Source organism: Pelobates fuscus, chromosome 1 (genome assembly GCF_036172605.1).
Source record: "Pelobates fuscus isolate aPelFus1 chromosome 1, aPelFus1.pri, whole genome shotgun sequence".
Taxonomy (NCBI): Eukaryota; Metazoa; Chordata; class Amphibia; order Anura; family Pelobatidae; genus Pelobates; species Pelobates fuscus.
Window position 1 is genome coordinate 341,417,907 of NC_086317.1, and position 22,672 is coordinate 341,440,578.

General features: G+C 38.7%; 1 protein-coding gene across 2 annotated transcripts in view; it reads left to right on the plus strand.

The window, feature by feature from the left end:
• Positions 1-22,672, plus strand: part of DCT (dopachrome tautomerase) — a 47,275-nt gene that overhangs the window by 1,386 nt on the left and 23,217 nt on the right. For both annotated transcript variants that reach the window (XM_063425793.1, XM_063425786.1), the window contains exons 2-7: positions 4,994-5,293; positions 7,984-8,084; positions 8,820-8,986; positions 10,328-10,507; positions 10,597-10,732; positions 10,839-11,040. In XM_063425793.1, the coding sequence (XP_063281863.1) occupies positions 4,994-5,293; positions 7,984-8,084; positions 8,820-8,986; positions 10,328-10,507; positions 10,597-10,732; positions 10,839-11,040 (1,086 nt within the window). The remainder of the gene's footprint in view (positions 1-4,993; positions 5,294-7,983; positions 8,085-8,819; positions 8,987-10,327; positions 10,508-10,596; positions 10,733-10,838; positions 11,041-22,672) is intronic.

Below are 22,672 nucleotides of genomic sequence, written 5' to 3' on the forward strand. Positions count from 1 at the left end.
ACGTCAACGTACCCCATATTTGGCAGGTCCTACTCTCACAGTCTAATGTCTGCTCTTATGAGATTAACCACTTACTTGGAAAAAAATTCCATCTGAGGCTCTCTGCAGTACAAGGCTAAATGAGGCACCTGTAACAGGGAGGGGTGCAAAACCAAGGAGTTGGCTAGACTCCCAAATATATATATATGGAACATGGGGGATGGTTGCACTCACCTGAACATGCTTAACCTCTTAGCGACCGAGGACGGTTCAGGACCGTCATCGGCATTTTTGCATTGCCGACCGATGATTGTCCTGAACCGTCCTAACGGTGCAATGTACTTACCGGACCGCCGTCGTTCCCCCGGCGGCGATCGGCGGTGCTCCCGGTGAGGGGAGACTGCCTGCAGCCCAGACAGTCTCCCCATGGCGGATTAGGGCCCCTGGGGCCATGTGATCGCTCAACAGGGCGATCACAGGGCCACAATAGGTGTCCATGTGTCTGCCTGCAGGGGGACAGTCTGTGCTGACAGGCAGTCTCCCTGCTAGTGTAAAATCAGAAAAAATAAATAAAGGTACATGTTAATAAAAATTATTATATGTGTGTATATATAGGATATATAGACATATATTATACTTATATAATATGTCTATATCATATATATATATATATATATATATATATATATATAATGTCATACCAAGTGTATTTTTATATTAATATGTACATATATTAATATAAAAATACTTAATTAAATTACACACGTATATATAATATATATAATAACTATATATAGTGTGTGTGTGTGTGTGTGTGTGTGTGTGTATGTATGTATATATATATATATATTATAAAATACAAATAAGTAAATTAAATTAAAAATAAGTTTTAAAAAAAATTACATATCTATATGAAATTTTATTCTAACGGTATTTTGATATTAAAATATATATATATATATATATATATATATATCTCAAAATACACTTAGAATGAAATTGTATATCTATGTATGTATAAATAAATAAAAAATACGAAATACACATGTCCATATACAAAATTACATAATTATATAAATATACACGTAGACTTCAAATATATAAATTCTACGTGCATATTTATGTAGTATTTTTATATAATTAAGTAATTTTATTAAATTGCAATTTGAGGGACCTGCCTGCCAACCCAGGCCGAAATTCCAGAGACTTTAATTTGCTAGCACTGTATTTAACCCTGTAACTTTCTATGACACCCTAAAACCTGTACATGGGGGGTACCGTTTTACTCGGAGACTTCACTGAACACAAATATTAGTGATTCAAAACAGTAAAACCTATCACAGCGATGATAGTCAGTGAAAGTGACTTTTTTTCCCGCATTTTTCACACACAAACAGCACTTTTACTGATATAATTGTTGTGATATGTTTTCCTGTTTTGAAACACTAATATTTGTGTTCAGGAAAGTCTCCCGAGTACAACAGTACCCCCCATGTACAGATTTTATAGCATTTTTGAAAGTTACAGGGTCAAATATTTTTACATTGAAAATGGGCAGGTTTATGTTGCCTTTGAGAGCGTATGGCAGCCCAGGAATGAGATTTTATTAGTTTTTAAAAGTTTTTTTTAAAAACACCTAATCTAGGCAAAAAAAATAATTGGGATTTAGTTGCATAAGCCTGCCACAACGTCAATGTACCCCATCTTTGGCAGGTCCTACTCTCACAGTCTAATGTCTGCTCTTATGAGATTAACCACTTACTTGGGGGGAAAAATCCATCTGAGGCTCTCTGCAGTTCAAGGCTAAATAGGGACCTGAGATGAGGCACCTGTAACAGGGAGGGGTGCAAAATTCTGTTTTTAGAAAATAAACATTTAGGGGTAGGGTGTGTATGTGTGTGCCTATTTCTAAAATTAACTGCTAGTGCTATTCTGGCACAGCACAAGTATTAATAAATGATAGATTATTTAAACTTTCTCCTTAAGACCACCAGTTAAGAAATATAAGTGTTAACAGGGGTGACCTGGCAACTTTTTGGGGGAGGGGATGGGAATGTGTAATTGAACAGTCTTTAAATGAGGACCTTGAAATTCAATCTGAATAAAATTGGAAATTTACTTTGAATTCCTGACCATTCTCAATTTGGTGAAACCCCTGTATGTGTCAGTTATTCCTTAAGGACCAAACTTTGGGAATAAAAGGGAATCATGACATGTCACACGTCATGTGTCCTTAAGGGGTTAAAGGGACCTTCCAGGAACTATAACAATTTCATTGAAATAATGTTCTAGTTCCAGGAGGTCCCTGGTGCCAACTTTCCTTTAGTGGTTTAGCCGTTCATGAACGGTTTAACCCCCAAGTCTCCTCTCCAGAACGTTATTGCTCTCTCTTCCAACATCCAATTGCTTGAAAATGTATGCCTAGGACTGGAGGCAGGGTTGCCGCTGAATGGCTTAAAGTGGTCAGCTGATGCTCTCTGCCAATCAGTAGCGCCGCTTTCACAAAATGGCTTAAGAAACATGTCGTTTTGTTTTGTTTTTTTTCTAAAGCCGTTTTTATGATTGGGGTGCCGTAAATTTGCCCATGAGCAAATCTGCATCGGCTTACTGATCTAAGCCAATCAGCAATGTCCAGTCCTTGGCTTTTTTTTTTTTTTTTGGAAGTTTTTCAGCAAGCGGATGGTGAAGGGGGCAGAGTGATCTGGCACTGGAGAGAAGGCTTACCTGAAAGGAAAGCCAGAGCCAGGCACCATAACAACTTAATTTAGTCTTTTCTTTAACCCCTTAAGGACACATGACATGTGTGACACGTCATGATTCCCTTTTATTCCAGAAGTTTGGTCCTTAAGGGGTTAAACCTTGCATATATTCTGTTTGTTATTCTGCTCTATGTGAGATGTTCCAATGAATTCAGTAATAATTCTATATAGCAAAGTTATTTAAACAGTAGGATCTATTTATCCTATTTTATTTTGCTAATTGAGACTGTTTACTGATTCTATGTGTATATATAGTTTAAATATGACAGACTGGTTTATAAAGGCACCATGCATTTTTGTATATGACACCCCACATATTGTGACTTCATTCAAGTGTTCTGGTGACATGTTCTTTATTTAATTGCATTCTTGTTGCAACGTAATGCGGGGATACTTATTATTGCTTTGTGACATTTAGTGAACTCTAAGAATGTTATGTATCATGAATCTTTTCACTAGTCTATGGTTACTTCAACCTCCATGACCACATAATTGGTTTTTAATTTTGTTTTATTTATTTTTTAACCCCCTTAAGGACCAAACTTCTGGAATAAAAGGGAATCATGACATGTCACACATGTCATGTGTCCTTAAGGGGTTAAAATAAGTGAAATCTGTGTATATATTAAATATATAGTGTTCCTGCTTAAAATTGGCACTTTTGTGCCAGTTGGTAGTTGCAGCCCAGGACTCTGTTCCGAGATGCCTAATGTTAATTCTGTGCAATAATTACTAGCCTTGCAGGCCGCGCTGGGGTATAACCTGCATAGGCGAGTTTGTATGCTTCCTCTCAAACCTCCCTGCATTGAGAAATATATATATTTTTTTTATTTATCTTTCTATCTATTTTTTTTTTTTTTTCAGCTTTTGGCAGTAGAAAAGGGCTGGCCATAGTAACTAGTGCCCAATATAGAGCAGTATAACTTAAAATATTGAAAAGGGTTACAGTAACACCGTAAATCTGTTCTCCTCTTATGCTCCATTGAAGAGTATATGACAGACTGTGAAAGAGGGCTAGTCTCCTCTGAAACTGTATGTATTTATTTTCTAATCCTGGGCAAATTTTATGTTTTGAGTGCTAAACGCCTTAGCCTACCTGTACATCTCAGGTAAATAATCCAACAATGCAGGCTATTTTATGAGTATACATGATTGCTTAATGATACATTTGGCTCATTGGTGCCAACAAATAGTGTTTAGAACTGTATCTAAAAACTTTTTCAATTCACAGGCTGGGTTAATGTTTGACATTAACATTGGTCTGAAATATATTGCGCTACATTAACTCTTATAATGTTTCTTTCTTTGTTGCATTAGGAATACAAATCAAATCATTGCCTTTGCTATGACTTCAATCTAAGGATTCTCTTCTTTTTTTTTTTCCCAACCATCATTCTAATAAATAAAAAAAAAAAAAAATCACAATTCCTCCTTATAAGTTTTATGAATGCTTTGCTGTCAAGAGTTCTCACTTATCTGTAATAAAGGCTTATCGCCTGGGGAAAAAAGTTGGTCATGAGATTTAAAACACGTGATCACAAACGAGCTTTGAAAACACTTTGGCATTTAATCCCCTTCTTTTAAGGTTAAATCGTGAACTTCAGTCTTATTGAATATATAACGGGACATGTCTAGAGTGATACATCCATTTAAAGTATGTATACGTAAGATTAACTAAATTGCTGAACAGAGACTGCACTGGTACCTTGATCCCTTTTTATTAATTGCTTGGCCAAACATTCAAACAAAATATTTTTGCTTTAATAGAAAGTGTATCACTGATTTTTAACATATGCAATTATTGTGTGAAGGTCAAATCTATGTAGTAGGCCAATAAGCGAACTAGTTTTATCCTGATTTGGTGATGTGCTCTGAGAGGACTCTGTTAATGTCTAAGGGTTGATATGCTTCCCTAAATGTGGCTTATGTGTCCTTCAACATTAGAACACTTGTTGTCATTGGCAAACAGTTGGCTGTCCATCTTTCCTATTACAGTAGGTGCTAGGGATGCTTTTTATAACAATTTCCACTAAAAGGCACATGTTGCAAAATGTAAGAAAATGAATACCAAGCAATTCATAACGACATGCATTTGAAAACCAGAGTCCGTAGACCAATACAAGATTCCTAAACAAATATATAAAAGGACCTGCATATCTCCTCCCCCTCCCCCTGCCCAAATGTGACATTTTTAAATGTCTTCGATGTGTTTTTTTTCTTTTTAAACTCTTGTCTAAAATATTGTGTTCAAACAGGTAACTTTGGAGGATATAACTGTGGAGAGTGCAAGTTTGGTTGGACTGGAGCCAACTGCGATCAAAGGAAGCCCCTTGTTGTGCGCAAGAATATTCATTCTTTAACCGCTGTGGAAAGAGCCCAGTTTTTGGACGCACTGGATCAAGCTAAGACTACAATTCATCCAGAATATGTGATTGCCAAGCAGCATTGGTTAAGTCTTCTCGGGCCCAATGGAACTGAACCACAAATCGAAAATGCAAGCATCTATAACTACTTTGTGTGGCTTCATTACTACTCTGTGAGGGATACATTGCTAGGTGTGTTTGTGTATGTCTCTTCTTGAACTTGTGTTCAGTTATTCAATGCATATGCCTTTTTTAGAGTAAATTGTTACTTTTCAATATGCTTCCCAGAATATAGGCCCATCTTCCAAAAACTAGAAACTACCACTGTTTTTTGTTTTTTTTTCCTTTACTTACTGCAAATCCCCAGGGTTCACAGAGATGACCAGAAAAAAAAAATACTTTCAAGTAAATTTCTCGGTCAATGCCATAGCTGCTATTTTTTCAATGGAAGTTCTATGTGTAGTCTAGAATGTCATGTTTTGGGGATATGCAGAGGAGTTGAAAGATGTGCAGTAATCGGCAAACCTGGCTGAGTAAGCATACTCCTGAAATGACACGATTGAGACTATATTCAGCAAGTTATTGTAAGCCAGTTGGATTCTATTAACTTATAAAGTGGCGTCATTTGTGTTTGTTGGCTTTGTCACATGCACATCATTGAAACTCTAACAACTATAATGAAGGGAGGATAAGGTAAAAGTATCCTATAATTAATATAAAGTGGTTATGATGCTTGGACTGTCCCATCTAATTATGGGCATAAAAAAACACAAACATGTAGCCATTATCTACAGCTATATTTCAGAAGATTTTATAAAAAAAAAACAAAAAACCTCTTCTCCTTGTTTCTGTTTAACTTTCTGACTTAGCACCACCTCATACTTGGTTTATACTAATCTACCTGGTTTAACCTGCCACATCAGTCAAATAAATGTCATCCAGGGTGGACATAATTTGGTACTGATAATGCAGTGTCTGAGCTGTACTGCTGCTTTATAAATGCGCAAACATTGTAAGATATTGGATTTGGGAAAAACTAAATGGACCAATTTCTTCACAAAAAACTTGCTCCTTTTAGCATTTATAAGATTTGTATAAGTTAAATGTAAACTCCAGGCACCCAGACCACTTCTGCACATTGGAGTGGTCTGGGTGCCAACTCCCACCACCCTTAACCCTGCAAGTGTAATTATTGCTGTTTTTATAAACTGCAATAATTACCTTGCAGGGTTAAGTCCTCCTTTTACAAAAAGACAAGTCCTGCGCTCACTCCCATCAATCCTGGGCGGCAGCAATTACTACAGTACACATCAGCCCCAATATATAGTTAAAAACCGAAGGGAAAAAAAGTTACCTGCACTCTCTCCTTACTCCCTATGTATATTTAGACAAATGGAGGTCCAATGGCCATTGGAGGGAATGCCCGCCTTCCAACGTTAAGGCAGACCCCCCCTAAGCGGGTCCTACACTGACCCTTCACCTTGCTTCCTTGAGCTTCTGGCAAAGATATCTCCACTGAGACAGAGAGGGGTATTTTTTTATATACACCCCTATATACTTATTAACGCTTAATAGGGAACACATGGGATGGGCGGCTGCATTGTAACAAAGCTATGTGATCCAAAAAGAGAAGTCCTGCGCTCACTCCCATCACTCCTGGGCGGCAGAAATGAACACAGTACACATCAGTCCCAGCATATAGTTTAAAAACCAAAGAAAAGTTACCTGCGCTCTCTCCTTAATCCCTATGTATATTTAAACAAATGGAGGTCATTTAGTTACTCCAATGGCCATTGGAGGGAATGCCCGCCTGCCAACGTCAAGGCAGACCCCCCCTAAGCACCTTTAGTGGCTGTCTATCAGACAGCTACTAGAGAGACATCCGTGTTTTAAACGCTATGCATGAGGACATCGAGCGTCGCCGAAATCCCCATAGGAAAGCACTGAGTAATGCTTTCCTATGGGGAGGTCTAACATGCGTGGCGATTGCCGCGCATGTTCATTAGGTCACCCCTGACGGTGGGGGAGGAGCGTGGGCAGAGCCTGACCCAGCGCAGAGGGAAATCTGTGCTGAAATCAGGTAAGTCACTGAAGGGTTTTTAACCCCTTCAGCGACGTGGGGTGGGAGGGAGAGGGGCTGCTGTTTTCCTGGCACTGGAGAGTCCCTTTAACAGAGTTGATGATAAAATATAGATAATTGGTTTTCATTTTGGTCAACAAACACATTATCTGATCACCAAGTTGAAAACAAAAATAACTTTAAACCACAATTTCTCAAAATAAACTAAGTGTCTTAAATAATCCCTCTTAATCCCATATCCAATAGAAGCACCATAATGTTTTCCTTTTAATAAACATTGACTTGCATTTTGTACTTCTGTGTCTTTGAAATCTGAATTGGTACAAATTAGTTTTTGATATATAAATCCACCATCTCTGCCCTGGTTTTCCATCTTGCATTGTTTCAAGAATGAATACAAATAATTGCAGCATGTTATTTCATACCTTAAAGGGCTTGGGGGAAATTCAGCAGGTAGGCAACCTTTGGCACTCCAGATGTTATGCACTTCATCTCCCCTGATGCTTTGCCAGCACTCTGGCTTTAAAAGCATTATGGGAGATGATGTCCATAACATCTGGAGGGCCAAAGGTTAACGCTGTGAGTACTCTATATAAAAAATAATTTCTAGAAAGTTTATGAAGAAATTATTGGTTTGGTTAGAGCTTGTTATAAAACCTTAACCTGGATAATTATTTTTTTTTTTCCTCCAGTAAATACAGAAACTTCATATGTTTTTTTTTTTTTTTTAATGCAATAAAATATGGGTCAAATTCAGCCCATGGTGTCTCTTGAGCTATACTGAATATTATCTGATTTGCAGCGCCTGGACGTCCATTCAAAGGAATAGATTTTTCTCATCAAGGACCTGCATTTGTTACCTGGCATCGATACCACCTGTTACTTTTGGAAAGAGATATTCAGGTTATTATACAAAGCATTTTATCTTGATGTTTAATATAAACCTAATTTGACTTTGTGGCTTGAGGAAAAATTAGGTATTGTATAACAACTAAGATGATACTCATGCAATGAGAGAGAAACGCCACAAAGATGTTTTGATAAACGCCTTGGAAATACCATGTTGCTCAACTTGAAGAAAGGTTGTTGACATCTTGTCTGATTTTTCTTGTCTTTTTTTTTTTTAACCATGGCACAAAATCCTCTTCTGAAATCAATGGCGGTTAAAGTGGTTTTGGCACCTCCACCATTCCAAATGGAGTATTTTATTACGATAAACCCCTCTGTATAACTGCTCCTCTGGCAGTGTGGTGATAGACATCAGACAATGACAAAGCTGCTTGAATTGCTCATGCGTACCAATGACATACCCATCTAGCTATAGTTCCCTATACTTTACTCTAGAATTAACGGACTAAGTGTTTCCAACTGACTTAGAGGAGAGGAGGCCGCAGCGGGTACCCAGGAAGTTAAGCCATTTTCAAACGGTTTGTCTTCTTGTTGAGGTAGGGGCGCCAGGACACCATAACTATTAGAGAGGGCTGTAATGGTTATGGTGATTGGATTATTACTTTTAACCTCTTGACATCTTTGCACTTTTTCCACCTAGATGTAAGCAAACCTGTTTGTGGTTACTCCTTGTACGTATTAAATGTATTTGTATGGCTGATTAAATATCGCTCTTTCTTATCCTAACAGAAAATGCTTGGCAATGACTCTTTTGCTCTGCCATACTGGGACTTTGCCACTGGCAGTAATGAATGTGATGTCTGTACAGATGAGTTGTTTGGTGCCCCAAGACTGGATAATCCAAATTTAATTAGTGGTGGCTCTAGATTTTCGCGTTGGGAAATTGTGTGCAACAGGTAATCCTTTAACTTAAGTGGTTTATTACTTCTTTGCTCCTGCCTCAGGTGTATCGTTTTGTTACGTAAAGTGCATGTGTTTTCTTTGTTTTGTTTTGTTTTTTTCTTGCCTTTTCTCTACGCACCCACTCATACTTGTCTACAGCTAACTAGATGTATACAGCTGTGGAAATACTGCTGGTATGGCAGTACCCGGGGCCCACACTTTCAGGTGGCTCATCGAGCCCCTGCACTTAAGGCCACCCAATTGGCAATAGGGACCCCACTAACTGCATGACCAGGCCCCTCTCACATCGGCTGTCTGGGAGGAAGTGGGTGCAGTTCACTACTGCTCAGATTCCGAGAGCCACGCCAGAGTCATAGAGGAGGAAGAGCAGGTACAGACTGCAAGGAGGGAGAAACAAAGAGTACTCCAAACCCCACACTCCCATCAGCTTCAGGATCCATAGAAGCTACCCTCCTGCACACAAACAGTATGCTAAAAGGAGGCTGGCTAAACCTATTATTACATGTATCCGTATGTATGTGCATACATTCTAATCCTACATGCACGCATAACTTTGCAATCAAATGCAAACATTACTTACAAACACCTCTTTATTCAAACACAAATGTACACACACATTTAAAAGCCACCATTATACCCCTGCATTCAAACAATTATGTAGAAGTACACCACTGCATTCCAATTTCACTGGTACACACCAATATACCCCTACGTGCTCCCATTCAAACCCATAAGCATTGCTCACAAATACAACCGGGTAGGAAGCCCAAAATGGTAGATCCCCCAGCTGGGATAACATTGTAGGTGTTGTATAACCGTTGGGGAATTACCTTTCATGCACCAGGGCCCTCTCTACATTCGTTGTACCAGTGGCTGTATGCTACGTGATGTCTTTTGTATATCACACCCACCGTTAACTAGTTGTCATATCAAACCCATAGTAAGGGAGGGAACAGAAAGGCCTGGGTGTTTAAGAGGGGAAAACATGCAATTTAATGCAGATTTATCTTCAGATTCACCAATTGGGTATCTAATCTGTTAGAAAGCTTGGCAAGGCTGCACCTGACATTCGATTCAGAGGCAATGATTAAAGTTCCCTTTTGGTTTTAAAAATATTGCTTTTCTTTAAATTTTAAGGTGTCACTGTAATGACAGACTAATGTCTGTGTGTCAAGTATTAAAATCTCACGAAAAACTAATGGAAAATTAAACACAACCAATTTGATCAGATTCATTAAATGCTGTAAGTCTGTTACTGGGAGATTTATAAACTGTAACATGGCTACTTGCATTTTTAAATAGCTCTTTATATTTTATTTCAAATGTATTTTTAGTTTGGATGACTACAATCGCCTGGTTACCCTGTGCAATGGAACCAATGAAGGCCCTCTGCAGAGGAGTCCAATAGATAGATCTGGTGGACAGCTGCCCTCCAAGGAAGACGTACAGAAATGCCTCACACTTAAAGACTTTGACAATGCTCCCTTTTTCACAAATTCCACTTTCAGTTTTCGGTAAGCTAGTAGGTTTTCTATTAATCATCAGAATATTTTGGTTATGGTGGCAGGAAATGTATCTAATCCTTGTACAATATCATTCATAGAAATGCACTTGAAGGATTTGACAAGCCAGATGGAACCCTTGACTTTCCTGCTGTGAGTCTCCATAACTTGGTACATGCCTTCCTAAATGGAACCAGCGCTCTACCTCACGCTGCTGCGAATGATCCCATATTTGTGGTAACTTGTGTTATTTTTATTTTACCCCATTATATGCTTCCTTTGAATTGCACCATCTTTCCTCTACAGTATTGGAAATTAAAACTAAACTTAAGATTCTTTCCAGGTGCTTCATTCTTTTACTGACGCAATTTTTGATGAATGGATGAAACGTAATAAGCCCTCTGATGCTGTGTGGCCACCAGAACTTGCCCCAATAGGGCACAATCGCATGTACAATATGGTACCATTCTTTCCTCCAGTAACAAACGATGAGCTTTTCAAATCCGCTGAACAACTGGGATACTCCTATGCTATAGACTTACCAGGTAAGTGTGTGTGTGTGTGTGTGTGTGTGTATATGTATGTATATATATATATATATATATATATATATATATATATATATATATTAATATATTTACCGGGTGGTGGGGGGGGGGGGGGGGGGGGGGGGAGGGGAGTATATATTCCCCTGCTGATTTTGAACGTTTGCTCACTGACAAAGAAATGATGAGTCTAGAATTCTAATGGTAGGTGTATTTTAACAGTGAGAGACAAAATAACAAAACAAAATCGATAAAAACGGATGTCAAAGTTATAATTGATTTGCATATCAATGAGTGAAATAAGTCTTTGACTTAGTACTTGGTGGCAAAACCCTTGTTGGCAATCAGAGTTCCAACGTTCGTTGTAGTTGGCCACCAGGTTTGCACATACTTCAGAAGGGATTTTGTCCCACTCTTCTTTGCAGATTCTCTCCAAGGCATTAAGGTTTCGAGGCTGACGTTTGGCAACTCGTACCTTCAGATCCCTCAACGGATTTTCTATAGGATTAAGGTTAAGGCTAGGCCACTCCAGGACCTTAATGTGCTTTGAGTCACTCCTTGGTTGTGTGTTTTGGGTCATTGTCATGCTGGAATGCCCATTTTCGATGCACTGGCTGAGTGATGGAGGTTCTCACCCAAGATTTGACAGTACATGGGCCCCGTCCATCGTCCTTTTGACCCGATGCAGTTGTCCTGTCCCCTTAGCAGAAAAACACCCCAAAGCATAATGTTTCCACCTCCATGTTTGACGATGGGGAGGGTGTTCTTGGGGTCCTAGGCAGGAGCTGCAAATTATATATTATGCACCAACCTTCCTAATGCTTGCTGTAATTTGATTCTTGGAGAAATGTGGTGTAGTCCGCACATTGATCATATTTCCTGGAGACATCTGATGCACAGTGAAAATTACAGACTTAATAATGGGTTATGGCAAACAAAGTGATAGGTCGCGCTATACAAATTTTCTTGAGGTTATTAGAGGGAACCTCATACCCATAGGTTGCAGCTTCTTCCTTGTTTTTCCTCCTGTAGACCACCCAGCGCTGATCCTTCCCCCGTTTTTAATAATGGGTTATGTTGGGGGAAAATTGTGATTGAAAACCCCTTCCACTTGAAGTCTGTGGATAGTTAATACAATGCTAAACAGAAATCTGCACACCAGTCAAGCAATAAGACTTGTGGTAGTGTGCTGGTGCAGCGCTAAAAGTTTATATAATTTTAACAGTTGTGGATATTACTGGTAACACTTGTGAATCAACTTAAAATGTGGGTATATACATGGACAGTACCTTTTGGTACACAAAGAATGTCCTAAGTAGATATTCAATACCTTAAAAACAAAATATACAAAACATAGTGTAAACTGTGACAAAAAAGTGAATTTCAATTAAGAGTGAAAAGTTCCCACTCACACTTTGGAGAGCTAATAGTATATAGCTCAATTTGATAGCTTGTGGGGTCCGTGAAGGCGACCCTATCCCTTCTTTTTGGCTGGATATTCTTTAAATTCTGAAATGTTGAAACATATATATGGTGCAGTACCGTATGGTTCCAAATATGTATAAAAAAGAAGAACAGGTGGGTACTTACAGACACAGAGCCATCCACATCGGCTCTGATCAAGGGTATATGTGGTTAAGGACCACACACCTTCTTTAAAAGAGCAGGAACAATGCCAGCAGTGTTATAAAAATATAAGTATATTTATTAGCATAAAACTATATATAACAATATAAAAAACTATGTATAGCAATATAAAAACTCCAAATATATAAAGACCGGTGTATTCCAAGCTCCAGGACGCGTTTCGCTGTAACAGCTTCTTCAACTGGATAAAAAAGTCTTTATTTCTTCTTAGGGACCAGTTCCTGCTTTTATACCTCTTTAAAAGTCCAATCCTAGATTATGAGTCCGTAATTCCGCGGGCTTTCTCCATGGAAACGTGACGCCCTGCTATTCACGTCTCGTTTTCGTTTGTTTCCTGGTTTTTCGCATCACTTCCGGTCACGTGTCGCTCGGCCGATACGTCATGCGTTCCACCTTGCGGTTTACTCGGCCGATACCCGGAAGTGTGCGAAATCATTTTATAACAGTGGGAGGTAGACATGGGAGATTGATTAGGCGTTTTAAATACATAGCAGTACAAATAGTATCTTTTTGTTCCTCTCGATGAGAGGAATCTATGGGTATCTAGTAATTTATTTTATCATGAGGGAAGAAAAACCAATATATAATTTCTATTTCAAAAAATATATATATATTCAGGAGATCTTATATGTATTAAGGGAACATGAATTATAAACATATAGATACTTAAATAAATGTCAAACAAGTCATAAAGTGCATATGTGATGTTGTAGGGGATCCTAACTTAAGGCAGTAAGCAAAAGCATTTGTTAATACATCTGTTAAATACAATATACAATATAAAGGAACTATAAAAGGCATATAAAAACCCCAATATAAAATGCAACATATAAACAGTACCTCAATGAGAAATAAAACATATATTTATTTTAAAAAATGGCACATCTCAAAGTCCGTATTAAGACCATATGGGATGAGCGTATTTAATTTAAAAATCCATTCCATCTCGTTCTTACTCATTTTTGTATCAAAGTTTCCTCCTCTCCAATCTCTTTCTAGTTTTTTGATCGCAAAAAATTGGGTACCAACCATTTCACAATTGTGGTGAATTTTGTAATGGGCCGAGACACTATGGTTCTCAAATCCTTTAGTTATATTTCTTCCATGCTCTTCTATTCTTGTATGTAATGCCCTTGTGGTCTTATGATACATTTTTAAATTTAGAAAAAGGCTTTTTTGGATGTGGAAATTGTCTAGCATGTAAAAGAACTACCAGCAGAAAGAGACATATAAACCATTTTTTTAGCAAAGACGGAACCAAATATAAAATTAAAGAACTACTTACTTGCCATTCTAATAACCTTATTTACTGTGTGGTATGCCCTTGTGGTTTGCAATATATAAGTAAGACCACAAGGGCATTACATATAAGAATAGAAGAGCATGGAAGAAATATAACTAAAGGATTTGAGAACCATAGTGTCTCGGCCCATTACAAAATTCACCACAATTGTGAAATGGTTGGTACCCAATTTTTTGCGATCAAAAAACTAGAAAGAGATTGGAGAGGAGGAAACTTTGATACAAAAATGAGTAAGAACGAGATGGAATGGATTTTTAAATTAAATACGCTCATCCCATATGGTCTTAATACGGACTTTGAGATGTGCCATTTTTTAAAATAAATATATGTTTTATTTCTCATTGAGGTACTGTTTATACGTTGCATTTTATATTGGGGTTTTTATATGCCTTTTATAGTTCCTTTATATTGTATATTGTATTTAACAGATGTATTAACAAATGCTTTTGCTTACTGCCTTAAGTTAGGATCCCCTACAACATCACATATGCACTTTATGACTTGTTTGACATTTATTTACATATCTATATGTTTATAATTCATGTTCCCTTAATACATATAAGATCTCCTGAATATATATTTTTTGAAATAGAAATTATATATTGGTTTTTCTTCCCTCATGATAAAATAAATTACTAGATACCCATAGATTCCTCTCATCGAGAGGAACAAAAAGATACTATTTGTACTGCTATGTATTTAAAACGCCTAATCAATCTCCCATGTCTACCTCCCACTGTTATAAAATGATTTCGCACACTTCCGGGTATCGGCCGAGTGAACCGCAAGGTGGAACGCATGACGTATCGGCCGAGCGACACGTGACCGGAAGTGATGCGAAAAACCAGGAAACAAACGAAAACGAGACGTGAATCGCAGGGCGTCACGTTTCCATGGAGAAAGCCCGCGGAATTACGGACTCATAATCTAGGATTGGACTTTTAAAGAGGTATAAAAGCAGGAACTGGTCCCTAAGAAGAAATAAAGACTTTTTTATCCAGTTGAAGAAGCTGTTACAGCGAAACGCGTCCTGGAGCTTGGAATACACCGGTCTTTATATATTTGGACTTTTTATATGCCTATCCAGTGTTTTTATATTGCTATACATAGCTTTTTATATTGTTATATATAGTTTTATGCTAATAAATATACTTATATTTTTATAACACTGCTGGCATTGTTCCTGCTCTTTTAAAGAAGGTGTGTGGTCCTTAACCACATATACCCTTGATCAGAGCCGATGTGGATGGCTCTGTGTCTGTAAGTACCCACCTGTTCTTCTTTTTTATACATATTTGGAACCATACGGTACTGCACCATATATATGTTTCAACATTTCAGAATTTAAAGAATATCCAGCCAAAAAGAAGGGATAGGGTCGCCTTCACGGACCCCACAAGCTATCAAATTGAGCTATATACTATTAGCTCTCCAAAGTGTGAGTGGGAACTTTTCACTCTTAATTGAAATTCACTTTTTTGTCACAGTTTACACTATGTTTTGTATATTTTGTTTTTAAGGTATTGAATATCTACTTAGGACATTCTTTGTATACCAAAAGGTACTGTCCATGTATATACCCACATTTTAAGTTGATTCACAAGTGTTACCAGTAATATCCACAACTGTTAAAATTATATAAACTTTTAGCGCTGCACCAGCACACTACCACTAGACCTACTTTTAAGATAAGAACTTGGTGTTACAGCTGCTCATCCGTTTTCTTCACTTTGCAAATTAGCGCTAGTACTACCTTGTTTTGTAAGCAATAAGACTTGCTTTTCCCACAGAAATGACAAATCTGCAGTGGTTACTACTGCAAAGGATTCTGGGTGGGCATATGCAAACTAGTTTAATAGAGTCACATTTAAACCACTCATGTACATCTGTTTCATTGTTAATGCAAATCATAAGCATGAGGTTGGTTACTGGTTTGCTTATTGAGGCTTGGGAAGCAAAATCCAAATAGGTTCTACAGACTTCCACAGACTTCAGGTGGAAGGGTTTCTCAATCACAATTTCTCCCCACCATAACCTATTTGGATTTTGCTTCCCAAGCACTACCAAGTCTCAATAAGCAAACCAGTAACCAACCTAATGCTGATGATTTGCATTAACAATGAAACAGCTGTCCATGAGTGGTTTACTGGCTTTGCATCTTTTCCCAAGTTGTGTTTCAAAGTTGTATATTGCAAACACAGACTCTAAGGAATCCAAGTGCAAAAATGTGATTTCTTTGTTAAGATAGATATAGATATATCTCCTGGCATTCCAGGTTCCAATGCGTGTATATATATATATATATATATATATATATATATATTTATATATATATTTATTAAACTGGAACTGCACTCACGGTCTTCCAATGTAATAAATTCTTTATTGCATCAAAATCGACGTTTCGGTCCGCACAGGGACCTTCCTCAGGATAAAGTAACAATTGCAATACATACCAAACCCACATATATACCCCCAAAAACATAAAACAATAACTTACCCCAGGTGTGTGTCATTCAGTCTGGCGTCTTCCCCGTGTGTCTGCGCATGTGCGCTTACGACACGTCGACATCTAACGCCCACGTGATGACGTGGTGAAACGCCGTTACCTTAGTGATGTTGATGCCATCTCCCAGGCAACCCGCTGTATACACTTAGACAGCCGGGCATCCTTGGTGGCTAACAAAAATATAATTGGGGAAATCCGCCTTTCTGAATGAGACATAATAATAAGTTAAAAGTATTGATGACACTAAGTTTCAAAACATACATTAGAAACAGGACATATTTAAGAAAGCACTTAATCTATCGCTCTGATTAAGTAACACTAAGTCTACATTGAGCAAAATTGATGATTACATACACCCGATAATATTTATAATACATGTGCCTCATGGTGATGAATTATTTCGTGTAACAATGTGTTAATATACAATAAATTCATATTAATAATTCTAATCTATCAATACAAACATTCTACCTTACTATGTTTATCATGACTTATATATGGTAAAAAAGAGACTGTGTGATATATTGAATTTTTTGTAAGTGTCTGTAAGTGAATAATTACTACCTTCATCTGTGTACATGTCAACTTGTACCAGCTCTTAATGCTGTGTTTAGTGTGTGAATGTATATATAAAAAATACTATATCAAAAGTAGTAATACATAAAAGTGAAAAGAAGCCTTTAGCTATCGTATAAACAAAGTGTATTCCATTTTTAATCTCACTGACTTTACTAATGCATTATTTACAAAACTGAAACTAAGAGTTCCTAGTGTGACCAGATATAAATCTATTATGATAAATTTAAGCCATAATGTTAATAATAATTTAAATGGCTGATTGAGCATTACTTTGCTTTCTTATCAGCTAATGAGGCTAAATATGCCCCTAACTTTAAATATAATATAGGCTACTAAATATTGGGCCGTCTAGGTAGCTCAGTATATCAGCTATACACAATTAAAAACAATTAAACCAAGCGAGAACCTTGCAGACAAAATAATCTGAAACTGTTACAGAAAAGAATGATACGTTAATAATTCATTCAAACCCTTCGGATAAACTGTATCCAGTTTAAAGATCCAATACGTTTCTTTATTTAAAAGCATTTTTCCTCTATTCCCACCTCTACGGGATTCCGGGATGTGATCTATAGCTGTGAACTTGAGTGATGCAAGAGGGTGTCCTTTGTCCAAAAAATTTTTGGCAACAGGTTTGTCACTGTGTCCATCTCTATTGGCAATGCATATGTTGGGCCGGTGTCCTCTTATACGTTCACACAAAGGTGTTTCCGTTTTGCCTATGTATGATAAGCCACAAGGGCAATTGAGTTTGTATATCACAAACTGAGTTTTGCTGGTAATAGTATAATTGATAAAAAAAAATTGTTAGAATGGGGATGATTAAATGTCCGTGAAGGTACCATATGGCTACATGTTACGCAGCCTAAACATCTGATACTTCCCCTTGAAGTTGAGCTTTATTTGTCCGTATATAACTCTTTGTTGGATCCGTCTTGACTAACATGTCCCGAAGATTTCTGTTCCGTTTGTAGCACGCCACTGTTTTTTGTTGAAATATACTGGGTAATGTAGAATCGCGTGCTAACATATTCCAATTTTATTAAAGACACGGAGGCTCCTATTATGCATATCTCTTTCTTTAATACTCTCAGCAGCAAAGAAATAGAGATAAATAAATAACTGAAATGAACAAAGAAATACAGTGCTCAAGCAACCAATCACATAACACAGGAAGTGACTATAATATGCTTGAAGCACCCACAACCCCCCTCTTTCTTTGCTGCTCTCAGACCAGTTAAGTACACTTTTTCTGCTCTGTGCTGATATTGACATACCGTATTTATCGGCGTATAACACGCACTTTTTCTCCCTGAAAATAGGGAGAAAATCATGGGTGCGTGTTATACGCCGATATCCTACATTTACTTACCTGTCTTGAAGCGTGGGCCGGCTTCACAGCGCGCACCGCGGAACTGGAACTTAAATTTCAGGTTCCGGTTTCCAGGGGGACTGAAAGGAAGTGTGTGCACACTATTGTGTGCACACTTCCTTTCAGTCCCGCCGGTACTGGAACTTAAATTTCAGGTTCCGGTTTCCGGCGGGACTGAAAGGAAGTGTGCACACTATTGTGTGCACACTTCCTTTCAGTCCCGCCGGAAACCGGAACCTGAAATTTAAGTTCCAGTTCCGCGGTGCGCGCTGTGAAGCCGGCCCACGCTTCAAGACAGGTAAGTAAATATGGGACAGAGGGAAAGTGCACTAGGGGACACTATGGGAGGGGGGGGGGGGACACACTATGGGGGGTGGAGAATACTATGGGGGGGGAGAATACTATGGGAGGGGGGAGAGAATATTATGGGGGGGAATACTATGGGAGGGGGAAGAGAATACTATGGGAGGGGGGAGAGAATACTATGGGAGGGGGGGAGATTACTATGGAAAGGGGGGGGAACACTATGGGATGAGGGGGGGGAATACTATGGGAGAGGTGGAAATTTCCTGGAATTTCCTTCTGGAAATGAGGTGCGTGTTATACGCCGGGGCGTGTTATACGCCGATAAATACGGTATATAAGATCACAGGAGAGAAGGCAAGATGCCCCCTGAACCCTAGACACAAGTCACAGACTATAGGAGAATCCACTCGTCCAAACTTCTTAGATCTGGGAAGGTGACCTAAACCAGTGCTCTTAACTAGGGGAAAACCCTAAAATAACAGAACAAAAGAACGACAGAATCCCAACTACTCATCCGCTGAGATCATAGGGCGAGTAGTGGGATAGAGTGTTTAGACTGTACAATCTAAAAAAGAAAAAAGTAACCGTTATTAATAACTAGATCATAATAACTGAGACCAAAAAGAAAAACAGAAATCTACCACATGTGTAACGTCTCTGGGGTCTTGTCGAAAAACACAAGAATAGAGATAAACGGTACCGAAAAAGATAGGGAAATAGATGGTATCCACCAAACAATTAGGTACAGGACAGAGCTGGATTATCGAGAGAGAACAATTCCCTATAGAAATAACCTAAATACAGGTAAGGAGAATGGGAATCAAATGCTTCAATCATGTATGCATAAGAACCACACAAAAAAAGGAGGGGGTGGGGGCACATCGACTACATGTCTATCAACCATAACCACTGGAGCCTTGAGAAAATAAAATAAAAGCAGCAAACAAGCATAAATTATATAAGCTAGCTACTATCCCTGATTACCTCGGCACCACACAAGACTAGTGCCTACCTAAACCAAAAACCCTCAGAGTACCTAAATTACAAAAAAATAAGAATAAGGTGTATAATGCAACCCTAAAAAGGTGTAGTAAAAAATAATGTGAAGTGAAAAATACCCGACGCGCGTTTCGCCGTGTGAATACACCATCGTCAAGGGCAGAATCAGCAAAGCCGTCTAGGTCAGTTAAATATACTGCTCACTAATTAGCCATGTGTGTCTAAGCCAATAGTGGACTCATCCCATAATTAGGGAGACAATCAGTGCAACAAGGTAGGATCCAGGGAAATGTACCAACAAGGCCGGCCAAACATCAATCATGTGGCCACAGAAAAGCCATGCCTTCCATATAGACGGATAGTTATTGGTTAAGACTGTGTGTCAATCAACTCAAAGAGAGCTGGTTCAAACTTTGAGGTCTCACTGGGTGAAGAAATGGATCAAATAAAGAAGGGGTGTGTTTATCACTGGGTTCATTAACCCTGAATGCGCCAGACAAGGCAGAATCGCAGTATAACACCTCATACCTCCCTACAGTAAATCGTACTCAAGCTCCCCTCCCTAAAGGCGTAACCGTGGCATGTAAACAGAGCGGTCGCAGACTAAAGCTAAGACCAATAAGCATATGGGGGTGGGCTTATATGGCAAGATCCACACCAGGCCAAGCGGGGTGTTGCTAGGCAACACACTGAAGTCCTGTCGAAGTCCTGTCGATGTGGCTGGGGTACAGATTCCAAGCCCATAAAACGAATGCCAGTTGCTGAATGGTTGTGGAGTTGGTGTAAGTGTCTGGAGATGGGAGTCTCCAATCGTCTCTTAACCGAATTGACATGTTTGCGAATGCGGTATTTAAATAGCGAAAATGGGCAGGAACATATTAGAAGGTATACCACACCAACCAAACAGCAGTTGAAGAAAGAATGGAACTTGAAGGTTTCTGTGTTGGTACTGTTGGTGAACAAGTAGGGATCCCCGATTTGAGTGGATTTGGGTGGAAGCTGGACCATTTTAGTAAATTATTGGTGGTCGTCTGTTTCCTGAATAAGTAGGTTTTGATCTTGTCACCTAACAATTTCAAGTGACAAGTCCACCAATCTCACTCATGAAATGCAGATTAAAATGGAGTTTAGGTGCTGTACGAATTTGTTGAATCTCTCAAGATTATACAGAGATCATCAATATATCTTATATGTAAGGTTTAAGAGCCGGGTATGTCCTGATGCGCGCCTCCCACCAGTCCAAGTACAGGTTGGCGTAGGATGGCGCACAAGACGTACCCATAGAAGTCCCCTTAATCTTCTGGTATATCTTGCCATTAAACAAAAAGATATTATGCGTCAAAATGAATCTCAAAAGGTCCAACAGAAATTCTACATATGTCTCCAATAGTTTCGACTCAAGGAGAAGAGAGGCATGTACGTGTTCGATCTCCAAATGATGTGGGATCGAATTGTACAATGCTTCCACATCTAGGCTGCATAGTATTGTGTGCTTGGGGAGAGTAAGATCTTCAAGGAAACCCAGCATTTGTTTTGTGGCGCTGAGGTAAGAACGCATCTTTTTTACCCAGGGAGACAACATTTTATCCACATACACAATTTTGCCCCAAATTTTCCCGTCCGTACACAATTGGTCTACCTGTCGGGTCCGTTAAGGAATTTGGCCACTTTAGGCAAGCAATAAAACGTGGATAGCGTAGGCGGTTTTGTGCACATAAATTCTAGTTCATCCTTATTGTTGAACTGGGAATCCAAGGCTTGTGTCAAGAGTCAGAATTCCACAAGAAATAGTGGAGTAGACTCCTTGGTCGAATGTATTGGGCTTCAATACCACAACATTACTTCCTTTGTCAGATGGTTTTATTATCACACTGGCATTAGTAATTAGATTTGTATATGGGATGTCACTACAGATTGAGCCATCGCTTAAGTCCAGGAGGTCCACCAATGTTTGCAGGCACTCGAAGTCCCTCAGTGATAGGTCCATATTCTGAGCTTTGGCTTCATTTCTCACCGCGTGATATTTATGTAAGGCGAGCTTCCTTACAAACAAGAATGTATCCACAAGAATTTATTGAAGGAGGCAATAGGGACAAATGAAAGTCCCTCATAGGGACTAGTATACCGATAGGATATTAATTTTAAAGATGGTAAGAGTTACACTAGACCGGTTGATTACCCCGGGAGTTTTTAGTACCCATTTCCTTCTTCTCTGTCCCCGGGCCCAGTTTCTGGTCCGGGGTCCCTGTAATCCCTCCACCTGTTGCAGGCCCAAAAAATAAAAAAAATAAATCAACCCCCTCTTTGAGAATGCTCCTTGGTTGGTTAGTCTGTATCGTCACCTGGGGGGTTGCAGGTTCTCAGCAGTCCGTATCCGTGGAATCATATTCAGATGTACTAAATTGATCCGAAACCACTTTAGTTCGTCTAATGAAGGGGCGGTATTACTTTCCCCCTTTCAAAATATGAGACATCGCGTAAGAACTTCTGGTGTTTTTTAACCTTCTCCTGGTATGAGCATTTGTCCAAGTTGTATTTCAACTCTACTTCCAAATTTTCAAACAATGGTTCAGTTTTCAATTTCTGTACCTCCTATTTGTCCAGTTCTTGTTGGACTACATTTAATTTCATAGATTCATAGTTACAGATAATTGACAAGAATGTATGCAAACATTTAGATGCTGTCTCCTCCCATTTAGAAACTCATCTTGTTCAATTTGTGTTGCTGGTGAAACCTGAACGTGTGGTAGATTTCTGTTTTTTCTTTTTGGTCTCAGTAATTATGATCTAGTTATTAATAAAGGTTATTTTTTTCTCTTTTAGATTGTACAGTCTGAGCTCTCTATCCCAGTACCCGCCCTCTGATCTCAGCGCATAAGTACCGTATTTATCGGCGTATAACACGCACTTTTTTCCC